Below are 25,162 nucleotides of genomic sequence, written 5' to 3'. Positions count from 1 at the left end.
ACAAAAGGCAGCATCCAGTCATCAGGACCAGTCCCCCTGGCCCTCAGGACCGCCCTGTCATGAGAGGCCTGTAGTTCGGGTCTGGAGCGGGTCTTCTGTTGATCCGTCCCACATCTCCACCAGCCAGCCTCTCAGGGAGACCCTGCTGCGTTCCAGCATTATGGGGCGGGGGGCAGTCATCCCGCCCACCTTCTCCATCCCGGGCGTCATCCTCTGCTCACCTGTCACGCCTCCCCTTTCTTGCCTTTTCTAAAATCGAGCGTTCTGAGCGGCTGCAGGCTTTCCTTAGCACTGAACCCCAGTGGCACCTGCGGATTTCCCCAGCCCTCCAGCACGTTTTGAACCGATGACCCGAGCGACAAAGAGGAACTGCAACGAAATGCTGCAGTTGGGCAGCTCCAGGGCTCCCCCTGCTGGCCAAGTGCGGGAACACCAGTTGCAGGATTGGTCCCAGACTCCGCTGCAGCTGCAGGCCCTTCCTGAGCATCACCTGGGAGGGCTGCCCTGGGGGAAGAGCTGCTTAAACACTTCTTCCCTCCAGGGCTGCCTCAGCAACACGGGTCTTCAAGGCGCTGAAGCGCGTTGCTGTGCGGATCCTGCTGCCACGGCTTGTTCCTGGTCTTTCCTACCACCCTTGAACCGTCGTGCTCCTGCTCCAAGGGTGCCCCTGCCCCCGTGCTGGCCGCCTGGCCTCTGGCTTGCTTTGACCATGCTTTGCCACCTGGACGACGCTTTCTCTGCTTCCCTGTTGGCTCCTGGTTGGAGCTCAGCGTGCTCTGGGTAACAGCTTGGATTTGCCTGGCGACTGGACACAAACAGCCGTATGTGCCCATTAGGCTGCCTTTGGGGGGCTTTTACCCCGAGGAATTTCCCCCCTGAAGGTTTTCTGTTTTGGCACATCATTCCCCAGCTCTGCTGAGACCCACCCTCCTGTGTGGCCGTTGGGGGGCTTAGCAGTTGGAGAGCGGAGGATCCAGGTTTCGTAACCTGAAGGTGTCCAGTGGGAAGCGTGCCTTGGGTGCAACACCCAAGAAGGAGGGAATCCCAGGGGGACAGGCGCAGAAAGCCAGTTGTCCAACTTCATCTTTAAAAAGGATTCCCCACTCGGCAGATTTCGGGACTGGACTGCTCTCATGGACGGGGGCTTTCCCTGCAATTTGGCCCACCTGTCAGGCCTCGCACCCTTTCACCCCCTTGCGTATACATCCTTCACAGATGGCAGTGGGCAGTCGCCTCCCCTCTTCTTGGCCGGAACGACTGCAAGGTTTAAGCTCCTTTGGTGCAAACACGCCCCTTCCCCAGCCACTCTTCAAGGGATCTGCGCCTCAGACCCTGTGGCATCTGTCGAGGCCCATTCTCCGGCCGTGGTGCCCTTTTCTTGGGGTTTTTTTACATTCAAGCATTGATACACCTCCTTTTAGCCTTCCACGAGGCTTCCACCAGAAAGTTAGAAGGCGAAGGCCCGCCAGAAAGTAACAGCGGCACCCAGGTGTGCCCATGCCGGGGCTGAGGAGAAGGTGACTGGGGCAAAGGCAGCGGCTTAGACCTTGCCCCCAAAGGAGGCCACGCCTCACTAAACCACAAAGAAGGGGCACGTCCTTGTACATTCACCTTGACAGCGGCATAGGTGAATTCAGCCTTCCCCAACCTGGCACTCGGCACATCTGTGGGGCTGCACCTCCCCAAAGCACCCCCAAACATAGAAACTGAGCAAGTCAGAAGTGGCTCCCGGGCCATCTAGTCTGACCCCCAGCTCCGGCCAGTTCTGCTCATGACATGCCTATTTTGTGAGCCGCCCCGAGGCTTTGTTGCGATGGGGGCGGCATAAAAATGTTATAAATAAATAAATGTGCAGCCTGTCCTTAAACACCCTCGCCGTTGGGGCCTCAACCACCTCCCGGGGAAGCCCATTCCATGCCCTCGGGCTCCCAACCATCAGGAAGAACTTCCGGGCAGCCACCCTAAATCTTGGTTCCCTGAGCTTTGCTCCATGGGAACATGTCCTGCCCTCCACGCAGGGGGAAAAGGGTCCTGACCCACCTCTGTGTGGCACCCCCTCATGTACCTGTATGTTGCTAACAGGCCCCCCTCCGGGCTGAAGAGACCCGGCTCCCCCGGTCTCTCCGCACATGGCTTCCCTGCAAATCAGCCACCCTCCTAGTGGCCCTGCACTGCACTGGTCCCATCCATGCTGCGGGGCCACAGCAAATGATGTGGCTGGAACATTCTTCCTGGCCCACAGCTACTCTGAGGACTGCAGCTCAGCTCAGAGAGAAGAGGAAATGTTCATTAGACTCATAGAAGAGTAGGGTTGGAAGGGGCCATGAAGGCCACCGAGTCCACCCCCCAGCTGCTGCAGGACACCAAGGCACCCCACCCCACTCACACGGCTGCCCAGTTTCTCTTTGAAAGTCCCCGGTGTGGGAAAGCCACCGCCTCTCCGGGCAGCCGGTCGCATTGCCGTCTTGCTCTGACAGTGAGGAAGCTTTTCCTGATGTCCAGCCTGAACCTGGGTTCTCGCAACTTGAACGGATCATTCTGAGAGCAGCGTTCCTGCCAGCCCTGGTACCAGTACGCCGCCGCAGACCATCCCCTGGAAGCGAGACCAAGGGAACACACGGCGGGTGCGAGTGGCCACCACCAAGCACGGATCCGCAGTTAGCACGCACGGCCTAGCGCCCGTTTATCCGGATAAACGTATGCCTGACCAAGCCACTCGGCACCCACCGCGAGCCGCACATGGTCACCCGACGGTTTAATCACTTGGAGATGGCGAGGCTATTAAATTCCGATGCTTGGATAGTTAGCCAAGGAAAGGGAGGGCGGGCTGCCCGTTTTTGTGAGAAGCTTAATGGCTGGCAGAGCAACGAAGGATGGGAAAATGTGGGAAGGAAAGAGCTGGCGTGCAAGGCAGGACAGCCCGTCTGCAGTGCCCTTCTCTCCCTGACACACTCGTCGCAGGATCAGAGCCACGGACTGCAGGGCAAAGGGCCTCTTTTCTCCCTCCGGCGCTCTGGCCGCCGAGTGGGTCCCCCAGACGGGGCAGGGAGAAATGGGGCAGGGTGGCAGGGTCTGGTCCCTGCCCTTCCGGGGCTTCAGGTGAGCAGAGTGGAAGGATTCCAACCTACAGACCACAAGGCAGGCGGCCAGGGAACGGGGGGGCTGTCCCTGTTGGGGCCCGAATGGAATTGAACTCCGTGGAATTCCAGAGGCCTGGGAAACTGGCTGAGCAGGCATGCGGGGGCATGGAAGAATAGCCCACAAAAGCCCGGCCTCGTCACAAGGGCCGCCGTTGTGAATTCGGTGTCGCCTTTTGGAATCTGTCCGTGCGCATTACGAGCTGTTTGTTCAGAGCAGGGCAGTGTGCCCGTGCTGCCAGGGCCGCCCCCTCAGCCAGGGGGTGAATGGAGGGACGCTTTGGGATTTGGGTAATTGTCTGGGGGCGTCCCAAATTGGCACAGCCCGCTGGAACTGGCTGCCCCCCAGCCGAGTGGGACTGCATCTCACATGCCCTGTGCCACGCTGGCTGGTGCACAACGTCTAAGAGAGTCTAGCCCATCCGGAGGGGGCGAATCCAGAGGGATCTGGGCTTTCTTTTGCTCCAGAGTGACTCTCCCCCAAGCCTGACTCGGGTCCCCTCAGCGACTCGGCTGGGGCTCAGCTCGGGAGCAAGGAGCAAATGATGCCAACTTTCTGCACTCTTTACGACCGAGTTGCTCCAGGGCTTCTCGTGTGGCAGGAAGCCCTGGAAGGTGGGCATGGATGCCGCAGAGGCCATGGGAGGGACAGGATAGGGAGGAGGGGGTTGGCTCTTGAGACTTGACTCGAGACGTGGGGGCTGTTCTGGGACTGCCGGCTCGCCTCCCTCCGCGGACGTGGCCCCAGGGACCGCCGAGTGTGCTCCTTGAGGGCAGAAGCCGGCCGGAGCACAGGAGAAGAGCTATTCCTGCAGCTGTCCGAGCCCTGCAGATCAGCTCTCTGTCCTCAGACTGGTGCCCTGTTGGACTACAATGCCCATCCTTCCCAACCAGCATGGGAGTTGCAGTTCAGTGCATACAGGAGGCACTGGTGGGAAAGGCCATTGCAGACCATGGAGCAGGGTGGGGAATCTCGACCTGGGGGCTGCTCCAGCCCGCCAGAGCTCCCAGCCTGGCCTGTTGGGGGTCGTCCCATCAGCAACCCCTTTGCTGGCTTCCCAGCTGTAAAGCATATTTGCTATTCAGAAGGTGTATTCCTACTGGTTTTTAGGCAGTCCTCAACTTCAACATACCCCAAGCAGCACAGGGCGATTTCCTAACCCCAGACACGTCCTGCGCCGGAAGGTCTGAATTCCTCTAATGCTTCGTTAGCCTAAGAGCTTTAGGCCTCTTTTCTGGACGTGTGTGTGGAGTCCGTCTCACCCCATTTGCCTTTGGCCACCCCAGAAAAGCAGGAAACTAACCCCAGGGCTAGAAGAGGTCACCCAGCCCTTCAACTCTCGTTCTCTCCCTCCCTCCCTCTCTCTACACACACACTCACAAATTTCTACATCAGAGGAGGAGCTTTGGATAGCCGTTTTGGTGGTTTTATCAAAACCCTGCGCATTCAAAGGTTTTCTCCCATCCCCGAATGATCTGCTTTGCGAGGCTGACCCCTGGTGGAACACCAACGGCATGTCCTTGTTGGAGCAGAGCCCAAAACAAGAGGAAGCCACTCTTCCCGTACTCAGGCTAGGACAGGGTTCAGACAACCCATGTTCCAGGGTCCGGTATGGCTTGAATGCAGGTTGTCCCTGCACGGTGCGCTTTTCAGTCGAGGGTTATGAAGCTGTCCGAACCCAGTCAATTTGCCTGTCAAGTCGGCAATAGGACCCGGGAGTTCAGGCAGGAGACGGCACATCCCTGCTGCCCAAGCCTATTTTTCCCTGGGGAAGCTGGAATCTGAGCTGGCTGCTGCCTGGAGACAAACCGTGTGGTCTGAGCTGTGGCCATCGGCCAAGGAACTGCTTTTCCTCAACAGATGCCCATGAGAAGCAGGACAAACGAACGGACTTGAATTGGCCGGACTGGCTGGAATGCTGGGAGTTGTAGTCCTACAGCGCTGGAGGCAGCAAGCGGGGAGCAGCCAGACCAGGGTGCGTGGCAGGGATGAGTCTTTCCGAGGGGCTGCTGGATCTCCAGCGGCGATCCGGCTGTGCCATCGCAGCCTGGCATCAGGGAGACACCGGTGCCAGCCTCAGCCTCGCCGACTTGAAAGTAAACGCTTTCGCTTGCCAGGGGCTTATGGTCAAGCAGCCCTCCCCGTGTGGTGTTGCTCTTACGCACTGGCAAGTCGTCTCCCACCTTTGGTGAGCCCCCCAAATGTCCTGTCCTTGACAGCTCCATTCAGCTCTTCCAAGCTCCAGGCCGTGGCTTCCTTGATGGAGTCCGTCCATTGCAAGTGCGGTCCTCCTTTTTGTCTTCGGTCTTTGACTGTCCCCAGCACGGACGTCTTCTCCAGGGCACATTGCCTTCTCCTGATGTGTCCGGAGCGGGGCAGCTTCCGTTTTATCATTTTTGCTTCTAGGGAAGGTTCTGGGCATTCTAGTTGGGGATGATGGGAGTTGGGGTCCAAAACATCTGGAGGGCAGCAGGCCGAGGACAGTTTGCAAGCTGAACACCCTGCTCTTATTCTGCCATGCTTGCTCAGAAGCAAGTCTAATGCGCTCAGCTGCTCTTACTCCGAAATAAGAATGTACATGTAATTGGGAGTAAAGCCTTACTGGCATCCTCGGAATATTTCCCGGTCAACTCTCCCGCCCGCCCACTCGACCTTCTCGCCTAGGCGCCCGCCCGCACCGGGAACAAGTCGCCGACAGGGGGCGAGTGATCCAAGCACCGGCGCAGAAGGGGTTGCGCGGAGGCAGATGCAGGGGCGCATGCGCACTAAGTGACACGCCGCCTCGGCTCCGCTCTCGCGCTCGCAGCCTCCCGCGCGGGGCCTTTCGCCCTCGGCGGACGCCGGAGCCTCGCAAGAAGATGTTCGCAGAGCTCAACGAACTGCTCGGGGCCTCCGTCGAAAGGCCGGAGCAGGTCAGGAGCGCGTTCTGGGCGGCCTGGCCTGGCCGCTCTCGCTTCCCGTTGCGCGCGGGAGGGGACGCTCCCAGGGGCCCCCGCGGGCCTTGCTCGGGAACGGGGTACGCCGGGAGTTGTAGTCCCTGCGCCATGCGGGGGGGATGGGGATGGAGCTGCTCTTTGCGCGGGCATTAATTGCGTTCTTATTAGCGCCCCGCTCGACCGAAAAGGTTCCCAGAGCGGCTTCCAAAGATTAATGATGAGATTGTGGCCGTCCTCTGGGTAACATCTCAAAGGCACGACACGCAAGGAAAGGGGGCTGGGAAGGAGGAGGAAAAAGCCAAAACGCAGGCACCGAGTCTTGGTTTGACAGTTTTAATAGGTCTTTTTTGACAGGGAAAAGCGAATGCATTCCTTGCGGCTGCTCCCTCTTTGGCAGCTATATGGGGCTCCCCTGGCTCCCCCTTGCCATGATGTCCTTCCTGGGAGGCAGCGGGGCGCAGCCTCCGTTCTCTGGCCGATGGATGGTTCTCCTTTGCTGCCAGAAACCTGTAGCGTGGAACCGGTTGCCTTGTAGCATTTCTTTAGCTGGAAACGTTCGTGAGCCTAGTGGTTTAAGACAGCCCTAAGGATGGGCTGGACTGCAGCTGCCATCATCTCCAACCAGCATGGCCATTTATGCACAATAAAATCCCGTGTGATGTTAAAACAGCAACCATTAATAAAACTAATGTGCACCAACCATCAAAATGGCCAGTGCAGTTTTAAAGTCGAAAACTCAGTTGCAGCTAAAATCCAAGAATCGCTCAATAAATCACTCTGTGATAAAACAGAGGGGTAAATCCATTTAGAGTTTACCTAAAAGGTTGCAGTGCTGCAGACTGGTTTATTTACTATTATGTTTATATCCAGAAAGCACTTCCTGGCAGTTAGGACCCCGAGGGCGTGGAATGGGCTTCCCCACCGGTGCGGGTGTCCAAGGACAGGCTGGACGTCCACATGGTGGGCATGTCGTGAGCGGAGCCGGCTGGAGCCGGGGGTCAGACTAGATGGCCCGGGAGGCCCCTCCTGACTCGCTCTGTTTCTCTGTTTCTGTCCCAGTCTTCTTTGCACTTGCAAAGACCCCAAGGGGCTCATGTGGCCCTCCTCTCGACTTTATCCTCGCAACAAGCTGAGGGCCGGTGACTAGCCCAGGCTCACTCAGGAAGCTGCATAGAAGAGAGGGGACCAGAACCGGGTTCTCCTAAATCCCAGGCTGACTCCCTGCTGGCACCCCAGGTAGCAACCCATCCTAAGGAGGTGGGGCAGTGCAGAAAAGACCCTCTTTTATGTACTTGCCCACTTTCCTGCCCTCAAAGCCAAGTGGGCGAGAAGGATCTGTGCTGCAAGCAGGCTGACGGGGCTTGGAGGTGGTCCTCCATCTTAGCCCATCTTGCCTGGAGGAAGTCGCAGGATGCGCTCCAACGGAGCCAAGCTCAGGGAGCCAAGGTTCAGTTTGGATGCCAGGAAGCACTTCCTGACAGTTAGGACCCTGAGAGCATGGAATGGGCTTCCACGGGAGGTGGTTGGGGCCCCATCATGAGGGTGTTCAAAGATAGGCTGGACGTGCACATGGTGGGCATGTTGTGAGCGGAGCCGGCTGGAGCCGGGGGTCAGACTAGATGGCCCAGGAGGCCCCTTCTGACTCGCTCTGTTTCTGTGTTTCTATGAAATGGCCAGGTTGGCTGCTGCGACAAGAGCAAAGAGCTCATCTGGAGACCTCGGTCACCAGGGCGGCCGCCTCAGGCACCACTTCCGTAGGAAGGAAGCGAGCTGCATTTCTCTCGCCGTGCACAAACCCCCGCGGAGAAGGCAGCTGTCGCTCCCCTTCCTGGGCCTGCTGCTCCGCGCTGCTTTCCGAGGTGCTGGGCCAATTCTTTCCAAGCTGGCCCCCCCACCCCTTTGGCGCTCCTGGGAGGCCCTCAAAGAGGCAGAACCAAGGTGGGGGGGGGGAGGGCTCCTCAGCAGCACCGTCGGCGCCTCTCCCTGGTCCAGCAGCGTGCAAGGGGAGGGATGGGCTCCCACGAGAGGAACGGGCTTCCCCGGGAGGTCGTGGAGGCCCCATCGGTGGGGTGTTCAAGGATAGGCTGGACGTCCACATGGTGGGCATGTCGTGAGCGGAGCCGGCTGGTGCCGGAGGCCAGACTAGATGGCCCGGGAGGCCCCTGCTGACTCGCTCCGATTCCATGTTTCTATGTTTCTGCACTTTGACCCAGCCCAGAACAACCTCCAGGTGCTAGTTCAGGGGTCCCATGGCCTCCCTGGGATGCGTAGATGGAAACAAGCGGGGGAACTGGGCTTCATTCACTTGCTGATGATGCGTCAGCCCAGACTCTCCACAATTTGCTCTGGCCATTTCCTGTAGATGCAAGGATGACCATGCTGCCCGCAGGTGACTAGGACGAGAGCCCATTGCATCTGGAGGGGGCCAGGTTGGGAACTCCGTTTCACAGCGTTTCTATCCTGGCACACAGAGAAAAAACCAGCCACTTCGCCCACTCTGTCTCTCCCCCACAGCTCTGCAACTTGCCCCTTTGGCTTCTGCTCGCCACTGGGATGAATGGACTGTGCCCCACAGGCCTCCATGTTCTCTCCAGTTACCCTGGCACATGTGCTCCCGTTTTCCATGCATGCCAAGCATTGTGGGACTACCTTTGCTCATGGTTTGGATCTTAATATCCTATCTTTGCCCACTCTGTTTTCCAGGGCACACTGACCCTGCTCTGTGCTGACAAGACAGACGCCAGTTTCCTGGTTCACCATTTCCTCTCCTTTTACTTGAAAGGTACTCAAGGAAGCTTTTTTCCAAAAACATCTGTAATGGGGCTAGGACAAATTTGATGCGATTGCTATAAAAGGAACAATAGTTTTGAGTCTGCGCTTGCCTTCTTGCTTGGGCTGTCTGCTTGCTGTGCGTGGATTTGGGTCCGTGTGTCTCTACCTGTGTCTGGGACAGAAGTCTGGAAGGTGTGTGTACTTACATATTTATGAAAAGGGTTTGTGGAGCTTTTGGGCTGGGCTTCAATAAAAGGATCAGGTGATCTACAGTGCAACAGTAAAACTATCGATATAAAACTGGCATTAAAACACAGAAAGCAGGCTGGCCGCATCAAGAATTTACCACAAAAATACCACAAGCCACAATGACTGAGCTGCATTCCAAAATGTCAAGCAATAAGGAACAAGCACAAATGTCCAGTCGTATCGTTGTTCAGTGCAGGATCTGAGCCCTTACAAGGGGCTTGGAGCCAAGATCTGCCTCCCGTGGGAGGAAAGGCCTCCTGCGACGGCAAGGGTTCTCTCCCCTCCGTTTCGGGAGACCCTGTGCTCCCCCTCTCACCACAGCTCCCTCCAGCCAGCAGGGCCTCTGTGTGGAATTCTCAGAGGGCTGGAGGGGCGAGAAGTCCGTTCCCACCAGCTCAGTCAGCCTAGCATAAATCTCAGTCCAACCCCGTAAATGTGGGAAAGCCTTGAAGGCAGCGGGTGGTGATGACGGGACCGTGCCTGTCGGTTTCTAGAAAGCCTTCCAGAAGCAATATTTGTTTCTGCTGATTCTGTCTGGCAACTGTGCTTAAGAACAAGGCAAAACCTCTCCTTGTTGTGCTTTCCAGCTGGCTGCAAGGTCTGTTTCGTGGCTCTTGTCCAGTCCTTCAGTCACTACAACATTGTGGCCCAGAAGCTGGTAAGTCACCTGCATGTTATTTCTGAGCCGGCCCACAGGCCTGGCCTCGCACGGATTGCCAGTCCTTTGTGGCGGAGCAAAGGCCCTGCGCAAAGCTGTGCTGCAGCCATCGAGGCTCGGGCACCTCTACGTGTGGTCATGGCGCACCCCTGCAGACCCTTGAGGGAGGGGCCTGCCCACCCCGGGGGTGGGGAGTGCGTAGCTGTGTCACTTCTCGCATGGCTTCAAATTCAAGGAGCCACGCACTGCGCGGGCGACTCTTTCCCCGGTGACTGAAGATGCTACCGCAGACATCAGCCACATACTTACCTTCAAATTAATTAAAACTCCTAAGTGCATGTCAGAAACAAGATGCCCCTGCAGGATGTGTGCCTGCCTTCAGGTACTCGCAGGGCCAAAGGACAGACAGGGTCACGTCCTCCTTTTTTCAGGTACTCATCGGACGAACTTCAGCAAGTTTTTCCACCGCTGGTCACCATGTTCCTTGCCTTAGGCGCTCCTAAAACCCGATGCTTTTTGCTGGGAACCATTCCTAATCTTGAAACTTCAGCTTATTAAAAATGTTTTATGGAAACACGCCTCCAACAAGATTGTTCTGGGACGCCCAGCTCCTGGAAGAGCCGCTCTCGATGTCCCTGGCACAACCCTGGCTGGATCTTGTCTCCGCTCTTTTCCCAGGGAAGCAGCCTGACGGCAGCCAAGGAACGAGGCCAGCTTGTGCTCTTGGAGGGGCTGAAATCCGCGAATGACTTCTTGTTTGGCCAGCAGTCGCAGTCGGGCGAAGCCCATCCCTTCCAGTTCATCAGGTAAACTGGCGGCGTGGGAGGGCTGGGAAGCGTTGGCGAGGCTGGGGCCAGGGTGTGCGTGACCGGCATCTCCCGGCGGCCCACGCACCAGCAGGGGCTCTCTAACAGGGGCCTCCTGGACCCCGCTCCGCTTCACCTGTGCGTCCTGCTCGCTCTCGTGGCAGTCCGCTGCTCGGGGCATCTTGCGCTGGCTTAGACAACGTGGCGGTGGCGGAGGAGCGGCCAGAGGCACTGCGGCCTCGCTGACGCTGCCTGCCCGCCCCGTGTCTGTCAGGCTCGTGAGGAGGAGCCGTGATGCTGAGGAGGACGAGGGGCGAGCGCCCCCAGGGTGAAGGACAGTTCACTGGGGAGAGGGGCCTGTGGAGGGGGCTTTCCCCAAAGGACCTAAAAACTGGAGCTTAGACCACACGGAGAGTCTCTTGATCTGGCCCGTCTGGCAGGGTCATTGTGAAATTTTTGTAATGATGATGTTTCGATGATCTGGTTCTTGTGTTTTTAGAGGGGTTTCTGAAAGGATTATGTTGCATTTCAGTCTTTCTGTGTAAGGAGCGGAGGCATCTTCTTTTAGAGATGCTGAAGCAGAGTATCATTCTGTTAAATAAGGAGTAAATAATTAAAAGGGGAGCAGATGAAACACGCTTTGCAGAAACAGCAAAGAAACAGTCCTTGGAGAAACAGCAGGGTGGCTGGCACGGGTGGGAGGGGCTGTGGCACGCCGTTCTGGCTTGTGGGCTTCCTGTGGGTGGGAACAGAATTCTGGGCTGGGTAGTCCCATCGACTGAGCCAGCCTCCGGGTGCTCTTATGAGCTTGCGTGTGGGATGTGGGGAACTTCTGCACGGAGGCTCTTAACCAGCAGTTGTATCTCGGCTGAGCCTGGGCTGAGTAGCCAAGACAGACTCACAGCCAGGCCCTCAGGTGACCTCCAGATGCTTGAGACTACGACTCCCATCATTCCCAGCCAGTATAACCTGGACTAATGGTAGGTTTAATCCCAAATGTCTGGTAGCCTGAAATCTGATTATTCACTCCTGAAGTCCCTTCAGTCATTCTTGGTTGCTCTTAGTGACCCTGAGGACGGGCCACAGCGGGCCAGGTTTCCCTGTTCAGTCGCTGCCTTTTCATTCTTCATGGGCCACCTTTCCACAGAAAAGTTATTCTCTTTTGGGGTGGAGACTGGAAGCATGGAGGGAAGAGAGTGATGATTTCTACAGACCTGGAGGCCGGTGGGTTTGATCTCCTGTATGTGCCGGTTACACAGCCAGGTATCCTGTACAGCTCATTCAACATGTTCTCGAAACGTCTTGGCCCTGAGCCGAAAGTGACATTGTAACGGCATTAATAACGCTGGGTGGGAAAGCGCAGCTCAAGCGCTGTGGCGGAAGTAGCCGTCCAGTGACCACTGAGTGGCCCATCAGCTGGCAAGGTTGGGACCAAAAGCAGAAGAAATGGCGGCCGTTGCCTCTTTCCCAAAGGGCCGGTCCTTGCCCTGCTGACGAGTCTCTCGTTTCTCCATCCTTTGCAGTGGAGATGGGTCCGATCTGAAAGCCCTTTATGAGTTTATTCGGAAGGCCCTCAGCCCAGCCACGGATGGCGACCTGTGGAAGTTCCCTGTGCTGATGGTGGACAACCTCAGCGTCATGCTGAGTCTGGGCGTCAGGCCGAGGGACATTCTCGATTTCATCCAGTATTGCCGAGCCACCGTGAGCGCTCAGCTTAAGGTATCAGGGGACACACTTCCGAGTCGCCGCAGGTCTTCTTGGTACGAAGCGGGTGGCGTTTGGCAGGCCGACTTAGTCGTGGCTTGGAGGAAAGCCTGCTTTCTGTGGAGATTTTCTCTTGGGTATGATTGATGCGGATTTTCCAGGGAAAACATCCAATTACATCTAATTAATCTAATAAGTAGATTAATCCAATTTGTTTAATTTGCACAGGGAAATTGCAAAGGGAAGAATTCAGTTTGCATTGCAAAATTGTTGATGCTCTGGGGAGTGATGTTTATTTTACCTGTATTGTTTAGTGAACAGCAAAGCGAATCTTTTGTCCCAAAGCACAGCTAGTATTTAATCTGAAATGCTTGAGGAAAACATTAAAGCACCCATAAGCGTCAATCCAACGAGGAGGCCTGCGTGCCTCTCAACTCGCAGGATTCGGGCGGCTGTCCTCGCCCCCGTGCTTCTTGACCAGGCAAGTTGTGAAGCTGCGGTGCTTTGGACTGGGGGGGAAGCAGGCTGGAGTGCCGTTCTAATAGGCTCAGGCACCTCCCTGCCCTCTTTACCCCCCTGCGGTGCATCTTCCGACCCTGGAGAAGCAGCTGGCCAAGCTCTTTCTGCAAGGAGGGAGGGGCATCTGCGCCCAGAGCGCCAAGCTCTTTCCCGATCAGAAAATCCGAATGATCCTGCCTCTGCTTTCTGCCCACCTACGGCTAATGGTACATGGCCATTCCTAAAGGAACGCCTTCTTCCCTATTTGCCCTCCTGCCCCTTGAGATCAGCGGCAGAGGCCCTCCTCCGGGAGCCCTCCGTGAAGGACATTAGGAGGGCGAGCACCCGGAGGAGGGCCTTCTCTGCGGTGGCACCCAATCTATGGAATGCGCTCCCCAGAGAGGTCTGCCTGGCGCCGTCGTTATTTGTTTTTCAGCGCCAGGCGAAGACCTTTTTATTTCAGCAATATTTTAATAATTTTAATATTGTCTTTTCTATGTTTTTAACTGCAGCCAGTGTGGATCAGGAATTTATTTATGTTATATTTTATGTTATTTCATTTATGTAAGCTGTACTGAGGCTTTCGCGACAGGACGGCATATAAATGAATGAATGAATGAATGAATGAATGACTGAATGGTCGGGGGCTCTTTCCTGGTATCAGTGCAGACAGGCAGCTCTCCCTGTGAGTCTGCTGGTTCCTGAAAGGTTGCAGCTTGATCCCGCTCAGCACAGAGCCAGCTGGAAGCATGCATGCAGACACAGGAACACACGATCCCACAGCCTTCCGTTTTGCCTCCTCCTCGGACGATAACCCCAGGGCTCGACCCCTTTGACTCCTGCCAGAGCCTTTTCTCTCCCTTCCCAGCATGGTCTTGGCCTGTGGGTCAGTCTTCACTGGCCCCTCAGAGCAGCCCCCGCAGCCGCCTTCGTAGCCTTCCCAGATGTACCGATAAATCTTACCCTTCCATGAGGATTGAACGACACGTTTCTGGCACAACTGCTCTAGCGAGCGATCAGGCTGCGGCAGAGCCGGTGTGTGTGTGGGGGGTACCTTCCTCTTCCAGGAGCACCCTTTGCTCCCAAGGACCCTCCGTCGCTCCTGGAGTCAGCGTCTTGCGCTGTCATTCCCAGTCTGCTCCAGCTTTCATAACAGTAGAGTGAGGACCGGTGGCATCTGTTCTTACAGGTGGCTGAGTTCAACAGGATGGGGGTCACAACAGAGAAAGCCCTGTTTCTGGCCATTTCTGGTCTGATTTGGGATGATGGGGAGAGAGAAGGGCAAGAGGTAAAGCCCGAGGTTTTGCTTGAAATGCACAATAATCCTGAGGGGCTTTTGGTCTACCAGACTATTACGCCACCAATTAGAAGGGAGACCAGAATAAGCGTCCAAGTAAGTGAAACTCTTGGGTTTCATGGGGATAGGTTGATTATTTTCAAACGTTTCAGTCCCAGGTGGGTGCACATACCATGTAGTTCAAACCGAGCATTTTGCTGGCATTTCCTGATCTGTGCTGAGAACTGGACCGGCGTGTCCCCAGTTGACCCCCCTCCCCCCATTGCTCTCTGGCGCAGGGGAACTTGGTGGTGATGGTGCAAAGTGACGACAGCTCGGAGGATGAGCAGAACGACCTGCTGGCGAAGTCGCTCCATCACCAGAGCAGCTGGGTGCTGAGAGCGGAAGGGCTGGCCAGTGGCTTCTGCAAGGATGTTCACGGGCAGGTAAGTGATGCAGGTGAGGCTGAGCAGCCATGTTTCCTGGGTTTCTCAGGGCTTTCCCTGCATTGTGCAAGGGGTTGAGCTAGCTCAGAACTCCCCCATGTGGGGCCCTTCAGGTGCATCGGACTGCAGTTCCGTCATTCCCAGCCAGCGTTACGGACAAGCCCTACAGCCCTCCTTTTCTTTTTGATGACTGTGTGGCATTGTGCCGCTGCTGGCGAGCCCGGCTTGCTTGCGCCTGGCAGTCTTCTTGCCCACGTCCAATCTGAGGAGTGGAACGGATCAGACTTTTCCCATGCCCTTCTGTCCCTAAAGTGGCCCATGGCTGGCGGATTTTAAAAAATGGTCACGGAAAGTTGCTGAAATGGTGCAATTTGCATGAATTGTGGCATCTTGCATGGTTGACGCAAATGGGTGCTCCCAAAGCACATGGTCCTCATGCAGTTTTTGGTGCCAGTTTACACAAAATGGCTGGTTACACCCAAATGAACTTCGCAATTATTTAAATGCACACGTTGTCGCCCAGCGTAGGGAGAGAAGTCTGCGAGCTGGTTTAGATCCACTGGATCACAGGGTTGGCAACCAGAATCTGTGGGGAAGGTCCCATGAAGGATCCCTCATATATCCCTAGCTGTATCTGATATTTGGGGGAAATCTTATGGAAATTTAGTCAGAAAAAACTCCCAACATTCTCCAGTCAGGACTTTTTCTGTCCAGACATGCATAAGTTTGCACTCTTGCAGGCTTTGGCCCAGCAGTAAGGCTCATTCAGCTTACATTATCATTACTATTAAAGTATTATTGTGGTAATACAATCAGTTTAGCTTAAAAGACAGAATACAAATAAAAAAATTCTGTAGGGTACTTAATATGGATAGTTAATGGCCTGAGGAAAGTTTGTCACCTGTCTTTGACTCTCCAGATGTTTTAGCCTACAACTCCCATCATCTCTAGTTGGCTGGGGTTGAGGAAATCTGTGGGCCAGAACACCTGGAGGTCCACAATCGGCCCACCTGTCTTTCACCTGGTAAATGAGATAGAAGAGCATAAATGCTATGACTTTCCTATAGCTGGAATGATTTGGCTCTGTTCTTAACCCTTGTACGAACAGAGAAACCAGCCCTGAGCCTGTGCTGTGGGTAGCTTGGGTAGACCTGGCTGAATTTATTTTTCCCTATCCTCCCTCCCGCAAGAAAGGACCTACAGAAGAACTAAACTGAGTGTCTTTTCGCCTCCTCCCCCTCTGCTACAGTTAACGATTGTCCAACGGAGCTCCTGGGAGACAAAAGCCGAGAGGGACCTTCTCCGCATTTTCCAGTATAAGATCCAGGACAAGAATGTCGCATTCTTTGCCCGAGGGATGTCGGCAGCAGTGCTGTGACTTCTGGGGCTGGCGGTGAACTGGAGGGAGAAGTCATCTTTCAAAAAGGCTTATGGGATCCAGAGATGCACAGAAGGAGCATTGTAGATGGAACTGGCACTGTGGGAGTGGTTCAGCTATCTTGGTGTTTTGTTGGAGTTGTTCTGGCACCGTTTCCAAGCATTGCATTCCGTACCAGGATGTGCTCTGAGCTACTCTGTGGATAGTCAGGCTGGGGTGTAAGTTCTGCCGTCCCAAGTGCATTTGGGTCCCCTGCTAGGCCACCCTGTTTGAACGGGGCTCACTCTACCCCGGCATATGCCTGTGTGATTAAATTCGTGTTCCCCAGAATTCAGGCTTCGGAATAGGTGATGTTTTATTAGAGATCAGCCTTCAGACCATGACCAGCAGTCCTCTCAGGCAGGCTGCTTCATGCATTCTGCTCTCCCGCCTTTGCCTTGCTTCACGCCGGCAGGGCTTACCTGGCAATCTGTGGTTGCCAAATACTGCAGAACACCATGTGCTTGTGCTACTGTAGAACATCCTGCTGATCCCAGTCCTCCAAGTTCTGATGGGACACGGCTATTAAACCAAAGACTATGAAGTGACTCAGGCAAAATTGGCTTTGCTCTTTGGCTTCCCAATTTATCCGCACAGGCCTGACTGAGCCAGTCTAATTAGAATTGACTCTTATTCATGATTCCATAATGAGAAGGAGGTAGAAAAATAGAATCTTTCATTGACAAGCAGAGCAAATAAAAGGCTGCACCCTACCTGCATTTCTAAAGAGACACACCTAATTTCTGGGCCCAGTAGGTGAAGTGTGGAAGCTGCAACCAAGATTAATGAGTTGCTAAGTGGATACAACTCCTGTGAGAACTCATTGATTCTTGGTGTGGCTTGTCGCCCATGAAAACAAACGTGGTCTGGGTCCCCGGGTCAAGCTGTGCGAATCCAGTTGTTGCTTGCTACACCTCAAATGCCATTCTTGGCCGTCTGACAAAAAAGACCTGTGCAGCCTTAATATTTCAGTCCAAAATTTTCAAAACAATTCCAACTTACATTTATTATGTTAAACCATACAAAACGTATACAGTTAAAGAACATTTAAAAATAATATTGACAGCACCTGCAAAGACCACACACACAACCCAAATAGTGCCAACGTACACTTCCTCCAAAAAGACCATTGGGGAAACTGAGCCTTATAAAACTTCCACTGAGATTCTAGGATCTGATCTGAATAGTCAATTGTGACGTTATTTTTCTACTATTTTTCTTGACTGTTGATGAGTTATTGTGCATTTTATTGCCTTTTTAGTGAACTGCCTTGGGAATATGTATTGAAGATCAGTATGTTTATGAAACTAAATCAAGATGAATGGTGATTCTTAGGCAACATACTTACTGCTTGCCATGATTCAGGCGCACTGGCAACAGCTGTGCGTTCAGAGAAGAAAATGTTCCAGAGGCAAGACATATGTTCCTATAGTCTTATTCATCTTACTCGCTTTGATAGATCCCTGTCCAGTAAAAAAATACCCACAGTTGTGAAGTCACCCAATAAGAATTAGAAAGCGGGAATGGCTTTACATTGTGTAGCAAGCTTCACTTCTTTTACTCAGTGATTGCTATATAGGTTTTCCATGACTGGGGCTCTGCTGGAGAGATGAGCTGTGTACCTTCACCCCCAAAGTGGGATTCATTAGTGCTCTGCTTGTTCCCTTTAGCGTTGCGTGTATGCAAGCAGCTTCCTCCCCAGCTGTCGAGAAGGAGATGCAGCCCCATCAGCGGGGAAAGGGAAAATGCTCATCGACAGCAATGAGCTATAAACTCATCTACAACCCTGCCCATTCTGATATTTTGGTCAATGGACCACCACCATAAGAACATCATCTGATATTTCATGGGATTTTTTTCTTGAAGCTTTAAATAAATAATAACCTGGTTTGCACAGCATTTATTTTTATTGTGTTTTATTTATTCTTCCTTTAAGAAATTCAAGGTGGCTTCCATAATCCTTTCAATCTGATCCTCAGAAAAGCCCTGCGAAGTAGGTTAGGCCAAGAGACAGTGACTGGCTCAGGAGTGGGGAGTGGCTGAGTGGGGACTAGAACCCAGTTCTCCCAAATTCCAGTCCAGCACTCTGCCCACTACACTGGCTCTCTGTGACATGTGTAACTAGATGTGGTTGGTTGTCCTGTTGTCCAAATCCCATTCCCACACAGTGGCCTGTTTTTTTGCAACCAGCCACCTGACAGCCCATGGTTTGTTCTAGGGGTTGTTCAGTCCATGATGGGCTGGCATGTTGTCTGAACCTTGAGGATCCATTCAATCATGGGTCGCAGGGACAGCCTCGGTAGGCGTGCCAGCTCTCCCCTTGCTGTTTGGTAGGTGTGGCGACTGCTGCTCTTCCGTCTCACCCTTGCTGCTGTCATTTGCAGACCTGTGGAATATGCAGAGTCCTTCGTTGTCAAGACTTTGCAAATTGCAGCCTTGAAAGGAAAGTGGAGTAGGCCACCGACCCAGGGGTCCAGCCTGTATGCACAGAGGCTGATTTGGGCACAGGTGCTGGACGCAGCTGTCTGATCGTCGACCGAAAAGTGATGGGGGGAAAGCAGTGAAAGCAGGTGCACTAAAATGAGGTGGCAACAATATCAGCCTCTCGGCAAGGTAATTCTTTGGCTTTTAAATGTTGAACCGACTGCTCTCGCTGTCCTCTGCCATTTCGACACTTCTGCAGGAGCTGGAAATTCAGGATAGTGCTGAAATGGCAGAGGACAGTGAGAGGGACATTTTAACTCCTTGCTCCCTACCCTCTTTAATGCTCTGGTTACCTTTAGGTCCCTGGTTTGGCCTGTAGCAGGAGTTCCTCCAAAACCAAACCAGCTGAATGGGACTGAATGAACGGTGTCCCATTCAGGTGTGCACGTAGGTACTGCTGATTCCCCCTTTGCTGGGCCTCTTCTATCCCCTGTAAGAGTTTCTTTCCACTGTAGTTTTTAAACTGATTTGTAGATTTTTTGGATTCAGGAAAACATGCACATTTGTGAGCTGGGAAGTAAACAGAAAAATCTCATATCAATTTAAGGGTGGGAGGACAGTGAATGGAGAAGAAATTCATGCACCAGCAGGACCTGTTAGATACTGCAGGTGTCTAAATTTCTTCTCTGTTTACTTTCCGGCTCAGGAGGAGGTTGTGCAGAAGGTCCTTTTTCAGGTAAAAGTACACAATGTACAGCTTTATTTGGTGTGAGTCAAGAAAGGAGGAATCAAGTCCCTTTCTGATATTTTGTCAAGAGGATTGCAATCCTATGCATGGCAGCTTTTGAACATCGTGTCCTTTAGCACCAGGTGCTTCATATGTATTTTGAGCGGTCCTTTCTGGTAAGTGCAACCGCTTCCGACGGGCATTCCCAGGAGCCTTGCACCAGGCTGAACAGGCCAGATTCTCCTGGTGAAGGGCCCTGTCTCAGCCATGGAGGGTTGGAACAGATGAGATTGGAACTCTTCCGTGCTTTCCCACTGCTTTTTCAATGTTTTTCATACTGTAAAACATAAAGGAGGAACAATAGCACTTTTCGATTGCTGGTGCTGGGACCCAAAGAACATGAACCAGATCTAAAGTTTCTTTAAGTTTAAATTTTCAGATCTTTAAGTTCTGAAATTACTCCTAGTGCCAGGTTCCAGGTGTGTAGCAGTGCTGCAAAAAGATACATTTTCATTTGGAACTTCCCCCTGAAAGTCTCTCGCTCTGCCTGCAGCCTCATGCATGTCCCTCTAAGTCGGCCTTCCTGCGGTGAGCGCTTCTGAGGACGGAGGCAGTGGTACCACGGCAAGTTTGTCAGTCTCTGAGGCACCACTGGACTCCTGGTAGCTTGCCCGGTGCCAGCATGACAAAGCAAGCCAGCGTGCCACGGCTACGAGAGCACTGGGCCGGGGGCCCAGGAGAGCCGGGCAAAACCTCACTAGGCAACTCTGGACCAGTCATGGCCTCGGCCTTGCCTGCCTCACAGGCCCGTTGACGTGGGGACGGGATGGAAAGAGAAACTTGTAAGCCATTGTGAGTTCCTTGCAAAAAGACCAAGAGGGAGTACAAATGCGGTGCAAAATTAATCATAACGGTATGAATAGGCAAAATAATAAGAACAGTGCTTTTTTGTCATAGAACACACCGGAACGGAGTTCTGGCACCTTTTTTCAACGGATTTTCCAAGTTTTAAAAGTAACTTTTGAAAATTTGATGTTTGATCCATGTGGATCTGAATCGCCCTGTCGAGTGTAGCAGGTCAGCGGCAAAATCATTAAAACGGTGCATGCGGGCTGCTTGTGTGTCGAATCCAATGCATGCGTACTTCGTCCGCGCTGGTTGTGATGGCGCTGCGCGGCTTGTGGCTGGTCCTGTGGTCTTGCACTGAGTGGGCAGCACAGATGTGCCTGGGTGTGTGTACAGTGATTGACTATGTGCGAAAGGTAATTAATTTCATAAGTTCTGGCACCTTTTTTCTTACAAAAAAAGCACTGTATAAGAAGATATGCCAGCGATAGAAATTAATGCCGCCCTGAGATCCATGTGAAGGACGGGATAGAAATGCTTTACATGAATGAATGAATGAATGAATGGTCCTTGACCGGGATGACCACCGGGAAGGGAAATGACCTCAGCACTTCAGCCACCTTCCCCGGGGCCCCAGAAGCATCTGCCCCCCCTCCGGGCCCCGCGCCCCCAAGGCAGCAGGGTGGGCGCCCGGCGGGCTTCCCCGAGGCGACCGCTGCGTTGCCAAGGAGACGAGAAGGCGCAGAGAAGCGCGCGCAGCCCGCCGGCGCGTGCGCGCCAGGCCGGGGGGCGTGGCTCCAGGGAAACGGCCAGGAGCAGGGACGCGGACCGCAGAAGAGAACCCTGCGCGGGCGCTAGTACGCACGCGCGGCGAGAGGAGCCGCCGCGTGCGCCTGCGCCCGCGCCCCGCGGGGGCGGGGCGAGCGAGGCCGCGCGAGACGTCGCGTCGCGCGGGAGAAGGAGCAGCCGCGCCGCCGGCTCCTCCGGGCGAGGTGAGCGGGGCGGCTCGGCTCGGCGGCGCTGGCGCCTTCTCCGGCTCCCCTTCCTCCTCGCGGGCGGCCGAGCGGCGCCACGAGGGGACGGCGGAGAGGGGAGGAGGCGGGCTGCGGGGGCGGTGGCGCCCGCAGGCCACGCGGGGCGAGGGCTTCTTCCCGCCGGCGGCCCCTCAGCATGCCCTGCGGATAATGGTAGCTGTAGTCGGACGTGCCCCCCCGGGGCGTCAGGCCGGAGGAAGGCCTGTCATCCAGTGGTGGGGGCGATGGGAGTTGTAGTCTGGGGCGCCTCAGGGCGGGCTAGGGTGGAGAAGGCCAGCTGTCCAGGGCTGGGGGACAGTAGGAGGTGAAGTTGGGCATCCTGACTTGGAAAAAGGCTGGCCATTTCGGGGCCACGATGATGGGCGTTGTGGTCGACTGAAGACGCGCCCCCATGAAGCGCTTTCGGCACCATGCGAGGTTTGCCATTTGCTTTCGCCTGGCTGCCGCTTTCCTACACGTGTTTTCCCTCTGCTGTCTCGTCGAGGAGCTACAATCTGACGTGCCCAAAGGGCAGTAAGTTGAAGGGCTGGTGTCTAACAGAGGTATGATGGGAAGTGTAGTCGGCCATGCACTGCAGAGCCTGCTCTCAAGATTCAGGGGTGGGTGCAGGAATTTGGCTAATAGTTGTTTTGGTCCAGCGTTCCTGACAATTGTGACCATGCTGCTGAAGGAGCTTCTGAGATTTGGGGCCCTAAGCATTTGAAAATGGGCCTTCTGCCCCCCGTCCTGGTTTTAGACTACATCTCCCATCATCCTTGACCTTTGGCCATGCAACAATGGGGAAGTGAGCTGTTGGAGATGTAGTCTAAAAAGACAGCTGGAAGGTGCCAAGATGGCTTGGTCTTGGTTTAAGAGGGCAGTTGCTTGGGAGTGTCAGTGTGGGTGGTGTTTGTGAATCAGTTGTGTTTCCGTTGTGCCCCTTCTCTAACCATGTGAAGCAGCATGCCTGCAGTATCTTCTCTCTCTCTCTCATGTTTACAACAACCCTGCTGGGTAGGTGAAACTGCACCTTGAGGAGGTTATCAGCTCATGCCTGGGGCTTTTCTCTTCACAATAACCCTGTAGGATAAATCAGATTTTTTTTTTTAACTGGCAGTCACGTTGCAGCTGCAAGGGCAGGGTGGGTGGGAGCTGAGGCCGAGTCTGTGGCTGCCCAAGGATTACACGGCCAAAGCAAGATTTATGTAGGATTCACTGTTATGCTGTGACTTGCGCATTCACAGAGCAATTGTTTCGTCAATGTTCTGGGTACTGCGTGGAGCAGGTAGAAAGTGCACATTGGCAATATACCATATCTCCACCCTTGAGTCATTACAGGTTCTGCCATTACGGTTTTCATGTGTGCGTGAGCATGCACATAGATTCATTCTCTGTGATTGTGAATCAGTGATTGGGGCAGCTTGATTTTCAAGGATACAGGGAAGATTTTAAAAAGTTTATAGGTTAGTGTGACATTTTAAACTCTGGAAGCAAAAAGGTGCAATTTCTGGTGATGCTTTTTTATTTCACTTGCCTTAATGGGCCTCCCAGTGCAGTGAGGTTTAGTATGAATTTGACTTTTGTATGTTTGTTTTTTAAAATTAAGATAACAAGAGCATTTTTGTTGTGAGCCGTATTGGGCTTTTTTTCCAAGAAGAGACAAAGCAGAACACACACATCTATTTCCACCTTTTTCAGTCTTGTGTTCTCTAAATGTTCTGGGCTTCAGTTTCCATCAGCCCCAGTAAACATAGCTGATAGTCAGGAATGCTGGGTGTTGTAATCCAGAACCTCTTAGAGAGCACAAGTTGTGCAGGACCTGATATAGAGATACAGATACAGATATAAAGGGGGGTGGCAGTGGAGAGATGTACCATGCATACAAAATTTGAAGCTAAGGGAAGGCGGTGTATCTGATGGATGTTGCTGATGTCAGAATTAAATAATTGCTAGTGTTTCTCCTTGGAATAAACCTTGTATTGTTCTACTTTGAGGACAGAACATACGTTAATAACATTTTCTGTTCTGAGATATGGATCTCAGTCTGGTAGATAAATCAAACCAGCTCAGAGTGTTGTTGACAGGAAGCAAAGTTCTGGGTGGATGTAGGACTAAGGTGATATAGTTAGATTATTGTATAAATGTGGAAAGTATTGCACATTTCTTAGTGTATAGAAAATAAAATTATGGATCTGTGCCACTCATTAAACATTAAATAAACACAGCTCAGCTTGCACGGATTTGTAGTATGCGGTTGCTTTCTTAGCAACTGGCTTGTCTGGAACAATGTCGGTCCCTCAGGGCTGCGTAGGTTCTGCCATGACGGGTGATATAAATAAGCTTGAGTTGTGGGAAGCATTACCTGCGTGTTGGACCAGGGAGAGCACTTCCTTTGTCATTATGGCATCTGTCCTCTTCCCTTGGGTGCCTGTCAAGGCAAGCACTGTCACTCCTTTAGTCAGTGGTTTGACAACCCTAATCCTGTGAAAGACTCCGCTGTTGAGCAGCGTACTTAGATTTGTATTTTTCAAATGGAACTTTTGAAAAACTTCCAGCTTTCAATTGGAGAATGGAAGTTTAGTCTCTACCGCTTAAAAAAGGTACTGCCAACATACACTGTTACTGTGTCAATGTCTTTTTTAAGTGGTGGAGAATAAACTGCAAATCATGTTTTTAAATGTAAAGTTTGAAATATTTATGCAAGTCATTCAGAGCCTTAAGGACAGAGTAATTATTCATCTAATTGTAAGGTATAAAGTAGCTTTATGCGTCTTTCTACTGTATAAACTTCGAGAGTTGGGCACAACATCCCTCTTCTGCCAACAGAATGGGTATTATGGGGGAACAGGACTTTTCTGTCCCCCCCCCCGCAATTTTTCTAGATTTTTGTTGGAGGGTATGCAAGGGGCTGTGGTGATGGAAAAAACAGGGAAGTCTGCCCCCCCTCCCCCCGGAATGGCAGTGTTGGATCCAACCCAGTGTATTTTTTAAATAACTAAAAGAAAATTTCAACTGTGGAGATGAGAAGGAAGGGGAAGAATGCAGATTAAAGAACGTAGACCTGAAGTATCTGTTTAATGGAAAGGGAAAGGGAAGGCCCTGTTTAGTTGAGTATACTGTGAAACCACAGAGGGTGTGGAAGGGGATTGTCAAGTGTGAATAGTGTCTGTGTGGAGCCTATCTTGGATGTGTTGTTTGCTTTTTTACATGCAAATTAAGTATGGACTGGGCCACTGCAGGAGCAGTCTCATAATTACTGTGGTATTCTTTCTAGTCCAAGCAATCACAGGAATTGTTGCCAATCATATTGGTGATTACTTAATTCATGTACATCAGAAGCATGTGGCTAGACTAGATCAGGCATGCATGGAGAAAGATCTGTTTTGCAAGTGAGTCTAAACGAGAGAGCAAATGAAAGATGACTAAATGGTATAGTACTTTCCTTGGGAGTTTACACAGGGAAGCCCCTCTATTTTCTAGTCCTAAGGTCAGTACCATGGTTCTGATACTTCGTACAATTGACAAATAACTTCTTTATTCCCAGGGCTTTATTTTTATCCAGTGAAATTTCCATTACATTTCAAACAAATAGGCTTATGCCTACTGTGAATTGTTCTTTTAAATTCACACTTCCCATACCCTTTTCTTGTTGTTGTTCAGGGAGGAAGTAGCACTTTATACCATCCTACTGATTTTCCTCAGCCATAGAGGTATTTTTTCCCCTCTCGGACTGGGCTTATTGTTTAAAAATATTGTTAAAGGTAACCTGGGATAAACAGAGAAGAAATTAAGCACCCCATTTCCCACCACTGATTCTTCCTTGTAAATGCTGCTTTCTTTCCCATATACCTCATTATTAACATTATGTGGTAAACATGAGATTAGAACCCCTTGCCTTACAAATTGCAATTCTGTTGGTGCTAGAACAGAATAAAACGTTTAAGTATGAGAACGCTTATTGTGAACTGTGATCCAGGATTCAGGAACCATACAGAAACCAAACAGAGCACATCTCTCTGCCTTGAGTTTCTCACTTGAGGGGGAAAAAGGTGTGATGACAATGCAGTGTAATAATAATAATTAATCTTCATTTGACTCTTCATTCTTTCCAAATCAATACTCCCAGATTATAATTAATTTCAGGGTGCAATTCTGTGACCACTAGGGGCTGTCTCAGTGCCCATGGGAAAGATCACCACTGGGATTCTGGCTTCAGAGCAGCCACCTGGCATGGTTTTTTTCTTCCCATTCT

The 25,162-nt window shown here is 52.7% G+C and overlaps 2 protein-coding genes across 3 annotated transcripts in view; both read left to right on the top strand.

Moving 5' to 3' along the window:
- Positions 1-5,931: 5,931 nt before the first annotated feature.
- ELP6 (elongator acetyltransferase complex subunit 6) lies at positions 5,932-17,799 on the top strand. The gene is made up of 7 exons (XM_044419528.1): positions 5,932-6,050; positions 8,778-8,856; positions 9,683-9,753; positions 10,432-10,559; positions 12,083-12,278; positions 14,337-14,483; positions 15,733-17,799. The coding sequence occupies exons 1-7, from the start codon at positions 5,997-5,999 to the stop codon at positions 15,859-15,861; spliced, it is 804 nt and encodes a 267-aa protein (XP_044275463.1). The 5' UTR covers positions 5,932-5,996; the 3' UTR covers positions 15,862-17,799.
- Positions 17,800-20,807: 3,008 nt separating this feature from the next.
- The window catches only part of LOC123017864 (SREBF chaperone), a 51,066-nt gene continuing 46,711 nt past the window's right edge, over positions 20,808-25,162 (top strand). Inside the window, exon 1 of one of the 2 annotated variants that reach the window (XM_044419490.1) lies at positions 20,808-20,889. The gene's annotated coding sequence lies outside the window, so the exon portion shown is untranslated. Of the gene's footprint in view, positions 20,890-21,423; positions 21,474-25,162 lie in introns of those variants that run through there. The other variant, XM_044419491.1, reaches the window with a different exon arrangement.

Source organism: Varanus komodoensis, unplaced genomic scaffold (genome assembly GCF_004798865.1).
Source record: "Varanus komodoensis strain SLA01 unplaced genomic scaffold, ASM479886v1 scaffold104, whole genome shotgun sequence".
Taxonomy (NCBI): Eukaryota; Metazoa; Chordata; class Lepidosauria; order Squamata; family Varanidae; genus Varanus; species Varanus komodoensis.
The sequence above is the reverse complement of the archived record's forward strand: the minus strand, read 5'-3'. Positions and strand labels throughout refer to the sequence as shown.

Bases quoted from the DNA above. Each gene is read 5' to 3' on its own strand.
- ELP6 (XM_044419528.1), top strand. From the start codon at position 5,997: ATGTTCGCAGAGCTCAACGAACTGCTCGGGGCCTCCGTCGAAAGGCCG. The intron at 6,051-8,777 runs GTCAGGAGCGCG...TCTGTTTTCCAG, and splicing joins CCGTCGAAAGGCCGGAGCAG to GGCACACTGACCCTGCTCTG. The intron at 12,279-14,336 runs GTATCAGGGGAC...TCTCTGGCGCAG, and splicing joins CCGTGAGCGCTCAGCTTAAG to GGGAACTTGGTGGTGATGGT.